General features: G+C 52.8%; 1 protein-coding gene across 2 annotated transcripts in view; it reads left to right on the forward strand.

The window, feature by feature from the left end:
• The window catches only part of OTOF (otoferlin), an 83,005-nt gene that overhangs the window by 49,293 nt on the left and 21,233 nt on the right, over positions 1–12,479 (forward strand). For both annotated transcript variants that reach the window (XM_072938339.1, XM_072938340.1), the window contains exons 9-15: positions 2,308–2,439; positions 6,684–6,746; positions 7,171–7,255; positions 8,916–9,075; positions 9,938–10,124; positions 10,621–10,807; positions 12,233–12,456. In XM_072938339.1, coding sequence (XP_072794440.1) covers positions 2,308–2,439; positions 6,684–6,746; positions 7,171–7,255; positions 8,916–9,075; positions 9,938–10,124; positions 10,621–10,807; positions 12,233–12,456 — 1,038 coding nt within the window. The remainder of the gene's footprint in view (positions 1–2,307; positions 2,440–6,683; positions 6,747–7,170; positions 7,256–8,915; positions 9,076–9,937; positions 10,125–10,620; positions 10,808–12,232; positions 12,457–12,479) is intronic.

A 12,479-nucleotide genomic window follows, 5' to 3' on the forward strand; every position in this document is an offset into this window, starting at 1 on the left:
CCCCAACTCAACTGCAATATGGCACCCACTTCCTGTCTGGTCTCTCTACCCTCATATTGCCTCCTCCACAGCATTCTCTATGCCACCACTGGAGTGGTCTTTTCAAAATGAAAATCTGGTCATGTCATATCCCTGTCACCTGGAGATAGGGCAATGTAAAGGATGTTTCAAAAGGGCAGTACTATCTGGTCCACCATCTCTCACCTCCAGCTCCCAGAGATGTTCTTGCAGCATGATCATATCCCTCAGAAGCAGGTCACAAAGCACCATGACTCTTGGGTTCTCCCGGGACAGAGGTATAGATTTATAGTCATTATTGTTCCCTGCGATGACATTCACGAAGCCACCTTATCTTGGAAGGAGAGGATGGAATAGCCAATTACCATAAGAGTTTCTTTGGTCAGCGGGTCATTTGGTCCCTATGTGACTATTTGCTTCCTCATCTTCCATCTTGGAAAGATAGAGTCCTCAGCTGATGATTGAAGAATGGAAGGAAAGGATGGCTAATCCCCTTCCTCAGAATTTTTTTAAAATTTCAAGTCCAAGTGATACATTTCCCCTCCATAGAGCCCCAGGTGGGGGGAGGGGCAGCAGGAATGGCATTCCCCTCCCCCACCAATACCATGCAGCAACCTCCATTGTGCACTCTCAGGGTATTCCTCAGGGTCACCTCTCCACCAGCAAAAAGCACCCACTGGAGCCACTTCACCCCACTGCACCCTTTTCTCCTTTCAACCCTCTGCCTTCTCCCCTCTCTACCTCCTACCTCTTGGCTGTTGTCCACCATTGTTGGCTCTGCTCAGTGAAGGAAGGTGGAAACTGTGGGAACTGAAAAGGAGTAGGGGGCAAAAAGGCTATCATTATGGCTGGACCTCTGGATGAAAAACATAAAAACCAGCCAACCTCTCACATTGGATGGAGTATCTTGGAATATCTTTAGCATCTTATTATGCCAAAACTGTGTCTGTCTACTTCCCAGTCTTGAGTTACAGAAAGTTTTTTGTTTGTTTGTTTGTTTTTGTTTTTTTTTAATAGAGAGGAGTAGATGGGTTCGTTGTGGGAAAAAATTAGATTTTTTAAAACTTTTGATATAAAAAGTTTCATAGAGGTTAAAACTCTATAAAATATTATGCTAAAAATATTCTGGAAGGACTTCTAGTGTCTGTTTACTCTCTTCACAATAAACTTCTCAGAGCTGGCACTGTTTCCTTCTGAGCTCCCTGAAGGAGCACTGATTACTGCACTGCTTCAGCTCCATTCCCTTTGGAATTTCAAGTTCTACATAGAAATGCTTGCTTTCATAGTTCAAGGGTTCCTTCAATTAGTAAATGTTCAGTTTCCAGTTCTATATACTTGCTTGACAACATTCTCATGGGCATAGATGTTTCTGTTTTTTTAACATCGTTAATTTTGATGTGTGGATTTTTCTTGGCCTTCAGAATATTTATAAGACTTTGATGGACACAGCAGATGATAATTTTCATAGTTATTCTTTTGAGAAAATCGGTCTCATGAGTAAAATCATATTTAGCAGTTTTAGCAATAAAACACCAACTCTCCAAAGGAGGGGAAACCAAGAATGCGGAAAGTGGGCCAAATTCCAGAAATAAAAAAGAGGCTGGTAGGGTTAAGATGAGAATTGCTGGAGGAGAGGATATAGCTCAAGGGGTAGAGTGCATGCTTAGCATGCAGGAGATTCTGGGTTCAAACCCCAGCACTTCCTCTGAGAATAAACGAATAAATAAACCTAATAACCTCTTCCCACCAAAAAAAAAAAATGATGAGAAATGCTGGAGCAGAAAATGAAATTCGTGTTAATGGAGACTTAGAAAGCTTAATTCCTGAGTGCATGAAACCTGGGAAGTAAGTTTGCAGTCCTCTGTGAGGCAGGATCATCGATGCTGGGGGAGAACTCAGAGCACTTGGAATCACCTGGGAGCTTTAAAAATATTGATGCTGGGCCCCATTCCTCCTACCCCATCCCCCAAGATTGAATTGGATTGGTCTGGAGTGTGGTCGGGGCCTCAGGGTCTTCAACCACTGCCCCACCCTCCCCCTTGGTAATTCTAGTGCACGCTGACTTGGAGGTGATCAGCCCATGCCCCTCCTTTATAAATGAGGACACTGAGGCTCAGCGGGGAAAGAGCTTAGGATCACCAGCAGATTCGAGGCAGTGCTCAGACTGGCGCCCAAGTCCAGTGCTAGCTTCCTGCCCCCTCTAGCCCTCTGCCCCAGCCCCTGACTCCAACAGGACCAGCTCCAAGCCTCGGCAGGTTTCCCTCTCACCCACCACTCTCACCTGCGCAGGTCAGCATCACTGTGATCGAGGCTCGGCAGCTGGTGGGCTTGAACATGGACCCCGTGGTGTGCGTGGAGGTTGGGGATGACAAGAAGTACACATCCATGAAGGAGTCTACTAACTGCCCCTACTACAATGAGGTCAGTGCTCGGGGCCCTCGGGGAAGGGGCCTCTAAAGGGCGGCCGAGGCTGGGTCCCAGCCCATTGTGCCCAACAGGAGAAGCTGGGAGTCACAGGGCACAAAGGGCTACCAGCTGGGGTGAGCTTGGCCCACCCTGTTACAACCTTCAGGACACTGATGTGCAGTGCCATGTCCTCTGAACCCCTAGTCTAGATCCCAGCCTGACACTGGTCTGACCAGGAGCCACCCTGGGAAAAGAACACCGCCCCAGGCCCTCCTGTGCAGCTCCCAGCAGTGCCTGTGAGCGAGCCTTCCTCCCGAGAGACCTGGTTCCAGCTGTTTCCCAGGCCAGAGCCCCGGCCCGTGGTGGCACCAGCACCAAAATGAGCACTTGCGATGTGCTGTGCCGTCTCTTAAACTCTTCTAAGGGCATCATCTCTTCTGCTTCTCACAACTGTCAGAAGTTGTCACCATCAATCCTGTTTTACACAAGGGGCATTGAGGCTCCTGGAGAAGGACCTGGCCCAGGTGCTAAATGACAGAGTCGGTTCTGTGTGCACACGCTCTCTGCCCGCTGCCGTCACGGGTGCCTGAACCTCCCTCTGCGGGAAGGAGACTGAGGCCTCAATCTGGGAAGGGCCAAGATCGCAGAGTATTATAGACAGAGTGGGGCCCTGGACTGTCCAGCCCCTGCCCAGCACTCTGCCTGCCACCTTGGATGGCCACCCCAGATACAGCATTGTGACTTGGCTCCAGGGAGGGACCCATCTTAATCAGCTCTGGTGAGGGAAGCCCCTCAGACGCCTGACAAACATCGGACTAAGCCAAAGGTCACTGGCAGGGGGGCCCCGGCCCTCCCTTTTCTGGAAGGGCTTCCAGTCTGCTTCTCCCAGTGGCTCCAGGCAGTGAGGGGAGCCAGGCCGGCCCACGTGAGGCATCTGCGTCCTGTGTCTCAGTGTCTCTCCTGAGGAGTGGTGAGGGTGGAAGGCACCATCTGCTACTCACGAGAGGACATCTCTTAGGAGGCTGTGGGAGCCCCCAGCTGCACCCCTTCAGGAAGAAAGCGCACAGCTGCCCTTCACAGGAACCCGAGCTATGGCCAGGGCCTGGCCGAAGTCTCCCAAGCGACCGCAAATGGGCCCTGTTCTTACAGCTGGTTTCCCGCAGGGCTGGGACCTCACTGTTCAGGACACTCCTCAGCCCCACGTGGCAAACTTCCCAGGAGTCAGGAAATTCAGGCTCATGTCTCTGACCTTATGTCAGGACATAACCTTGACTGGAAAAGCCTGCAGCCTAGATAAAGTCTAATCTTCCCTATCAGATTTGGAGACGGGGCCCCCATGGCCTTCCGTGGTTATCTGCTAGTGGCGAAGCCATGTTGGCGTGGCTGGGGGGCTCACCTTGCACTGGGCCCACACACCTCATGTTTCATTCAAATGGCTTCCTCCTTTCCAAGGAAACAGAGCTGTTCTCCCCACTCTGTGGCTCTCCAGCAAACTCCTACTCACCCTGCAGGGCCCAGCTCAAATGTCCTTGCACTGAGCAGCCTTCCATGCACTCTCTAGGTCAGAGATCAGGGCGTTCCTCGCTCTCTGTCGATGACATTGCTGAGTTGCAGTTGGTCCTCCATGTCTAAACTGGGAGGCTCCTGGTCTCCTGCATCGCTGTAGCCCAGCCCAGGGCCTGGCGTATACCTGGAGGGCTTTGGTAACACTTTGACAAATGGATACTTACTCGAATGAAAAAACAGACATCCACTGGGCATCTGCTGTGCACCAGGCTCGTGCCTGGCAACACAGGGGCTGCAAACAGGATACCTCCTAGTTCTAGCCTAGAATCTATTTTCCAAACTCTAAATTTATACCCACTAAGACTATTTATTCTGCTCATCTTTGGACCATCTTCAATTTAGACCTGATCACATTTTTGTTCCTTTTCACAAACCCAAGTAACTCTGATTTATTCAATTTCTGTTTCCTCTAAACCAGAGTTCCTCACACCCAGCACTGTGCATCACAGGATGCTGAGCAACATCCCTGGTTCTACCCGCTAGACACCCATAGCAATCCTCCACTCAGGTGTAGCAACCGAGAAGTGTCCAGGCGTTGCCAGATGCACCCTAGGGGGTTGAAATTGCCCCCAGTTGAGAACCAGAGCTCTAAACTATCTTCCCATGATTCCTTCCAGCCCCAAAGCTGGAATTTTCTTTTTTCTTCTCTTCCTGGGCTACATTCCTCTTCCTTTTATAATAGCCCCCTGGTCCCAGGGGTGTACCGCTTCCTGCTAATTCTCTGAGTTGATGGGAACCTGCCTTTGGCTCCACTAAACATGATAGAGGGATGTGAAAATAATCAACATCATGTAGGTAATTACAAAAAGGAAATAAGCTCAGGAAATACAAGAAATAGGAGCACAGGCAGCTCAGAGTTCTAGCTTAGCTAGCTCACTCTCCCAGGGCTGACATAGCTCTGGGGCACCCGGTCTGGCCTTGACCCTCCTGCCTGGCTATAGAGAAGGAAGACCTGTCTTTAGAGAAGGGAGGCTCACAACCATCACTCTCTCAGTACAACCTGACCATCCACAGACCAGACTGAGACCCCTTCTCCATGGGTGCATCCAGTCCTGGCCACTGGCGTCTTCATTCTACCTAAAACCACCTCTCCCCTTTGTCTGGAATCATTCTCTTTCTGCATCCCAAAGAGTCTAGCATTACATCATCCACTCAGCATCATTTTGCTTTTTTTTTTTTTTGCCTCCTCCTTTGCCTGCAAGGCATTTCCCTCTAACAGTCTAAGCACAACAATGCAAAACTATTGTGCTCGAGAGCAGGAGCCAGAAGCCTATCATCTGTCTCCATCTACCTGTCCACCTGTCTGTCTATCCATCAAGCTATGCCTTTCCTCAGCCCCACATACCTCCTTCCTCACTTTAATCCCTGCAGTCACTTCTGCCCCCACCTCCAGCTTTCCTGAAATTGCCCTCCTCTGGTCACCACGGACTTTGCTGTTCCTAAGTTTAGCGTCTGCCAACGTCCCCTCTCCCCTGACCGTCCAGGTCCTTCCATCCTCTCGCTGCCCCCCGGCCCTGGGGACCTCTCCTGCCCCTCTCCCGCTTTCCCCTTTCTTGCCAGCTCCTCTCCTCACTGCCTCTGTTGGCATCACTCCCTCTGCCCACTGCTGAAATGCTGCTGCTTCTTGGAGCCCTGTCCTGGGCCGCCTTCTTTCCTACTTTCCTACCTACTCTCCTCGGGTGTCTCCCCAAGGTGTCATTTACCATCTGCGTGTCTAGATGCATGGACCACCCACCTCTCCAGAGCTTCAGCCGCTGTGGTCAGCACCACCTGGGCAGAAGTGTAGCAGTTGGTATTTATTGTGCACTGACATGACCCGGGCTGAGTGCTTGACTGGGGTCATCTTATTTAGATTTATAACCGCGCCTCCCAGCAACCTTGTGAATAGTGCCCGGGAGCAGTTCCACAGGGCAGCTCTGGATCGTTACCCCCATGTCATAGAGGGGTAAACTGAGGCTCAGGAAAAAAGTGATCGGCCCCAAAAGCTCAGTCTTTCTGGCTCTAAAGCTGGCACTTTTACCCACAATGCTCTAGTGTGAGCCTCCAGCAGCTGGGAGCAGATTCTCCTCATTTACTCCAAGCACTTCGGCCACATTTCTTCCTTCTCCTGCCCACAAGTTCACCAAAAAAGTGGGCCCTCTGCTCACTGCCAAACACCCTCATTCCCAGCACTGAGGTCAGGAGAAATGGGTGGGAGCAGCACCTGTGAGTGGCAGCTCCCAGCTGGAGGACAGGTTACAGTGACAGCATTTACACTGACAGCAGATTAAGTTCATCAGTTCTAAGTTCTAAGGCTCACCTTATTTTGAAAGCTAACACCTCTGAAGCTGGGACATATCGTGTAGGCAGCATTGTAGTTTAATGGTGATGTCTGTGGGACCCCTATCACCACAGTGTATCTTCCAGTATCTCGTGTACCTCTTCAAGCCTGGTAACAAGAATCTAAGTTGGGTCATTACCCCCATTTGACAGCTCAGGAAGTTGGGGTTCAGAAGATGTGTTGCTCAGGGCCACACAGCTCTCAGCTGCGCCACAGTCAGAGGGGACCAGTGGTTCTTGCTCCTCCTGCTCATCTAAATTTCGGGGCTCAGGGGAAATGGCCAGGGTGCAGACAAGCACTGCCAGGAGGGAGGGGTCCGGCACTCAGCCTCTGCCAGCCGAGTGATACCAGGTCTGGGTCCTTCCCCCTCCAGTACTTCGTCTTTGACTTCCACGTCTCTCCTGATGTCATGTTCGACAAAATCATCAAGATCTCGGTGAGTAGGGCACAGTCCCTGGCAGGCAGGGCTGTTAGCTCAAAATGCACCTTTGTGCAGACTTGCAAAGGGCACCCCCTCTGGGTGGGCCAGCCATTAAAAAGCAGACCTGCTCCCAGACACACATCTGAACAAGTAGAGCACTAGCTGGATTTGGGCCCCTCTCAATCCATCAGCCAGGTGCTTCTGTATAGTGTACAGCCTGCTCACCTGTACCTGGGAGCCCACAAAACTCAGGCAAGGCAGAACAGGCTGATGCTAAGCCTCAGAGAGCCGCCCCTGCCCTGCCAGATGCCCTCCTGCTTCACCGTGAAGCTCAGGTCCCCAGAAAGAGTGAGGTGCCACTACTAGGAGTCAACCCTTTGCCCCGTGGAAAGCCTCAGCGCATCCCGCCTGACTGGCGGCTGGTGGTTCTGCCTGGAAGGTGATTCACTCCAAGAACCTGCTGCGCAGTGGCACCCTCGTGGGGTCCTTCAAGATGGACGTGGGAACCGTGTACTCCCAGCCTGGTGAGTAGTCACGTGGCTCGGTCAGCATCGGTGCACACGGCTCCGGGAGCGCGGGGCACGCTGTCCTTCCCACCCTGCCAGCCCCTGGTCTCAGCCTGGCCAGGACTGTGAACTTGGGTGGGGACATGAGTGCACACAGCCATGGAGTCTGCAGGGCAATGGGGTGCCCAGTCTGCATACAAACACAGTGACTACCTGCACCCAGTCTGCGGGGTTCACAGGAGTCCCACGGGGTAGGCGGCATCACCCCCTTTTACAGTCGAGGAGCCTGGACCTTAGAGAAGCACCCGGGCTTCCCCAGTCACCCAGTTGGTCTGTGGTGAAGTTAGGCTTTATTGAGTCCCAACAAAGCCACATTGTTCTCAACACCAGATGCATGACGCTGGGCCCTCAAAACGCTTCCACTGACCACTCATCAAGGGACCCAGGCCACCTGAGAACAGCCCTGTGGGGCTGTGCCTATGGGAACTCGGGGACCAACCCTGCATGGGGTTGATGAAGGAACTCTGAAGGGTGGCCCAGAGGGCTGGTGATGACGGCTGGGCCAGGCAGAGAAAGTGCCCTTGGCCTGACACACAACAACTAAGCACACGGCCAGCCCAGGAACCACGGGCACACAAGCTGGCACAGGGCTCCACCCAAGCCCCTCAGGTGAACTTGTCACTGAGGGTACAGTAAGGACCTCATTAGCCCTTCAGCAGTGGCAATACAATGTGTGACTATCACATCTGACCCTCACAGAACAGTGAGGGAGGCATCAGCATTCCTTCCCATTCTACAGACGAGATAAATGAGGCCAAGAGAAGTTGTATCTTGGAGGTGCCACTAAACTATTAGGTTGAACAAATTGGTTATTCTTTATGGTTCAGCCTAGCAGACACTTGGCTGGTGCACATTATAACTATCATTCAGGCCAGGAAATTGAAGTTCAAAACCCAAGATTATACACATAAAAATCACAAAATCAAAAATCATGGAAACGTCAAGAGACCTTAAAAACACATAGCCCAATCTCTCTATGAAAGGACAGAAAGAATAAATCCATTCCCTCTTCAAATAGCCTTTAACTCTGAAGGCAAATTTTATGTCCCTTCTGAGTCTTATTCTCTTTCCTTGATAAATTTCCCCCAGTTCGTCCAACTATGCGCACATCTGTCCATCTATCCATTCATCCATCCACCCACCTGTCCATGTATTAATCCATTCTTCTATCCATTTATCCATCTGCCATCTATCCATCCATCCATCTACATTTTCAGCTAGCCTGGCAGTCCCCTACCCATCCTCTATCTATCTCCCCACCCAGCCATCTAGCTACATTTTCATGTATCCGTCCCACAAACGTCTGCTCCAGCAAGACCCTGAAGCTCTGGGGCAGCCTAGGACGTGGCCCCCTCCTCCTGAGGTGTGCCAGTTCTGCCACACCACACCCCCGGGTACATGACCGGGGCAGGACCTTGCCCCAGCCCCCCTTGCTCAAGGAACTCTCTCCCCTCTGGCCCAGAGGCAGGCAGAGCTGTGGCCCCAGGGCCCCTGGACCTGATAGCCTGGACTCTAAGGGCCAGCGTGGCACTCAGCCCGGGGCTCTGGGGCGGCCCTGAGGGAGGGAGCAGCCCTGGGTAGGGTCTGCAGGTGCAGCCCTCCCTCCTCGCTACTGCAGAGCACCAGTTCCACCATAAGTGGGCCATCCTGTCGGATCCTGATGACATCTCTGCGGGGCTGAAGGGCTATGTGAAGTGCGATGTCGCCGTGGTGGGCAAGGGGGACAACATCAAGACGCCCCACAAGGCCAATGAGACCGACGAGGATGACATCGAGGGGTGAGACGCCCTTCTCCCCTGGGCCCTGGAGACCTGGCCCGGCCCTTCCAGGGGCACAAAGGGAGCCCCCAGGGTGAACTTGGCCCAGAGATCTTGCCCTCTGTCTGTCTCCCTCACCCACGCACCCAGATGGCCCAGCTCTCCCTGAAAGGAGCCAGCCTCAGTGTCCATGGACTCTCCACACGGGACAGAAAGGCCTGAGGCAAGGCAGGCAGGGTTCACAGAGGACAGTCAGGAATAAGAGTCATTTGACATCCAGACTTCTGACTATGAGAAACTTGGATAAAAGAGGGAAGATTCCCAGAGCTGCTGGGCCTTGAGTCTACACCTAGGAGAGCAAAGAAATTTTGTATTCTGTGCCAATTTTAAGCAGCTGACAGCGGCTGTTGAGAAATATTCTGGGACCTTGTCTGAACACAGTGGGAGAAAGTGCTGGGATCCAATGAGCCATGACTTCGGTGGGCAGGGGAGGGAGCGTGGTGGCCATGGGTGACGTTTTTGTGTGGGAGAAAAGATGTGACACACAGCTAGGAAAGGGGACAGTGTTACCAGGATGGTTCTCCCGCTCTATAGTTTACAGTTTACAAAGTACTCGTGTATTTTAACCTATTTATCATATTCCTGGGAGGTGGCTGTATTCCCATCTTAAAGGTGAGGAAACTGAGGCTCAGAGAGATGGGGAGATTTGCCCAGGATCCCACTAGAGAGCAAGTATCATCAACTTGAGCATCTTTAGTCCTAGCATGGTCCTTCTCAGCCGTCCTTCACATGTTGTCCTGGGCCCCAGGGGTGTGTAGATGCTGGTGCAGGAGTCTGGGAGCCCTGGTCTGGCCACCACAGTCCTAACTGTATGCACCGGCAGGAACTTGCTGCTCCCCGAGGGGGTGCCCCCCGAACGCCAGTGGGCCCGGTTCTATGTGAAAATTTACCGAGCAGAGGGGCTGCCCCGCATGAACACAAGCCTCATGGCCAACGTGAAGAAGGCTTTCATCGGTGAGAACAAGGATCTGGTTGACCCCTACGTGCAAGTCTTCTTTGCTGGCCAGAAGGTATTGGGGTACAGGGTGCAGGAGGCTGGGGAGTGGGGTGACAGGCACCAGGGTGCAGGGGGATGGGCATGGGGTCCTGGGGACAGACATGAGGCAGAATCAGAAGCTTCCAAACTAGCCTTTGATCACTTTGGTGCGTTCACCTCTGGAAGTGAGGAGAGATGAGCAGAGCTCCAGCTCAGAGGGGCTGGGGGCGAAGCCAGTCTGAGCCTCAGGGATTCCTCCCTGGCCCCAGGTCACAGAGACCAAGAACTGAGGGAGGACACTGACAGGGAGGAGAGTCTGAGAGGCTGGTCGGGAGGAAGAGTGAGGAGATGAGCATGCATACACACGCACGTACACACGTGCACACCCACCACGTGCCACACATAACACATATATATACACACGTGCACCATAGGTACACCCACCACATGCCACACATAGCACATAGACACACACTCACACGCAGACACACGTGCTCACACACACTCAAACCCTCACTTCCTCCCACCAGGGCAAGACCTCAGTGCAGAAGAGCAGCTACGAGCCGCTGTGGAATGAGCAGGTGGTTTTTACAGACCTGTTCCCCCCACTCTGCAAGCGCATGAAAGTGCAGATCCGGGACTCAGACAAGGTCAATGACGTGGCCATCGGCACCCACTTCATTGACCTGCGCAAGATTTCCAACGACGGAGACAAAGGTCAGTAGCAGGAAGCTGGGGTTGGGGGGCTGAAGGGATGGAGTCAATGAGACCCCCACACATGCCACCACCATCCCTCACACATCACCACCATCCCGCACCTCAGCTGGAGAGGCGCTGGGCGTGGTCAGGGTTTTGTGAGCAGCCTCTGCCTCAAGGGAAGGGTGGAAACTCATGACTCAGGTCTGCACAGAGCTGCCTGGGCCTGTCTGAGCCAGGCTGCCTGGATTCAAACCCCAGCTGCTCTGAGAGTTAGAAGATGTGTGAGCTTTGTACCTGTTTTCTCATCTGTAAAATGAAAATAATAACAATTATTTATGTGTGCATATGTACATACACATTACATACACATGCGTATACCACCACAGTGCCTATCTACAGACGTGTGGGGACTTGGAAGGACTGACCCTTCCTAGGACCCGGGCACTGAACTGCGTACAAGGGATACAGAGCAAGGGAGGAATCCATCCTGTCCTCACGGTGCTCACTGGGAATGAGGGAGGTGCATGAGCTACCAAATTCTCAAAACCTGAGGCAGGAGACACAAAAGACCACAGATTGTACGATTCCATTTATATGAAATATCCAGAATAGGCAAATTCGTAGAGACAGAAAGTCGATGAGCAGTTTCAAGGGGGTGGGGGAGGGGGAGGGGGGATGAACTGCTAAAAGATGCGGGGTTTCTTTTGAGGGGGATGGAAAAGTCCTGGATGATTGCACAACATAGTGAATACACTAAAAACCATTGAAATGCATACCTAAAAATGGTGAATTTTATGTTACATGAAGTGTATCTCAAATTTTAAAATGCTGTGATATTTTTTATAAACTAGGCACAACAAAAGCCAAACACATAAGGCAGAATTGGATCCATGTTTCACATGAGACACGACAAATCCCAACAGGAGAAAACTAGCTGGGACTAGGAAACGGGAGGGCTTCATGGGGGAAGAGCATTTGACAGGCAGAGGCAGAGAGGAAGGACCTTTGGAGAGGAGGGGGGGGGTGGTCTGGGGAAGCAGGGTGAGACCGTGGTGGCACGCAGCTGTCCTTCAAGTGGCTTGCAGGCAGCCCCTGGAGCAGGCACTGGGCAGCAGGGAGCATGACTTTGCTCCACAGAAATGGATGTGTGTGTATGTGGGGCGCCACAGCCAGCTCAGGCCCCTGCAGAGAATAAGCAGACACACAAAAGTGCCCCATGCGAGTGAGAAGGCCACCCTGTCACAGTGCACAGCAGACATGAGCTCTCCCTGTGGCCCCTTGAGAGCCTCAAGCTGCCCCACAGGCCCTCTCTAGCCTCAGATGACTTCCCGAGCCAGGCATGAGGTCCTCAGCTCAGCAACCAGGAGGTGCAGGCTGGGAGCACCCCCAAAGAGGTCTCCCCACCCCAACTGAGCCCCTCCACCCTCTGCCCCCCACCCGCAGGCTTCCTGCCCACGCTGGGCCCTGCCTGGGTGAACATGTACGGCTCCACACGCAACTACACGCTACTCGATGAGCACCAGGACCTGAACGAGGGCCTGGGGGAGGGCGTGTCCTTCCGCGCCCGCCTCATGCTGGGCCTGGCGGTGGAAATCCTGGACACCTCCAACCCTGAGCTCACCAGCTCCACGGAGGTGCAGATGGAGCCGGCCACGCCCATCTCGGAGGTGAGGCCCCTGCTGCGGGGTGC

Source organism: Vicugna pacos, chromosome 15 (assembly GCF_048564905.1).
Source record: "Vicugna pacos chromosome 15, VicPac4, whole genome shotgun sequence".
NCBI lineage: Eukaryota > Metazoa > Chordata > Mammalia > Artiodactyla > Camelidae > Vicugna > Vicugna pacos.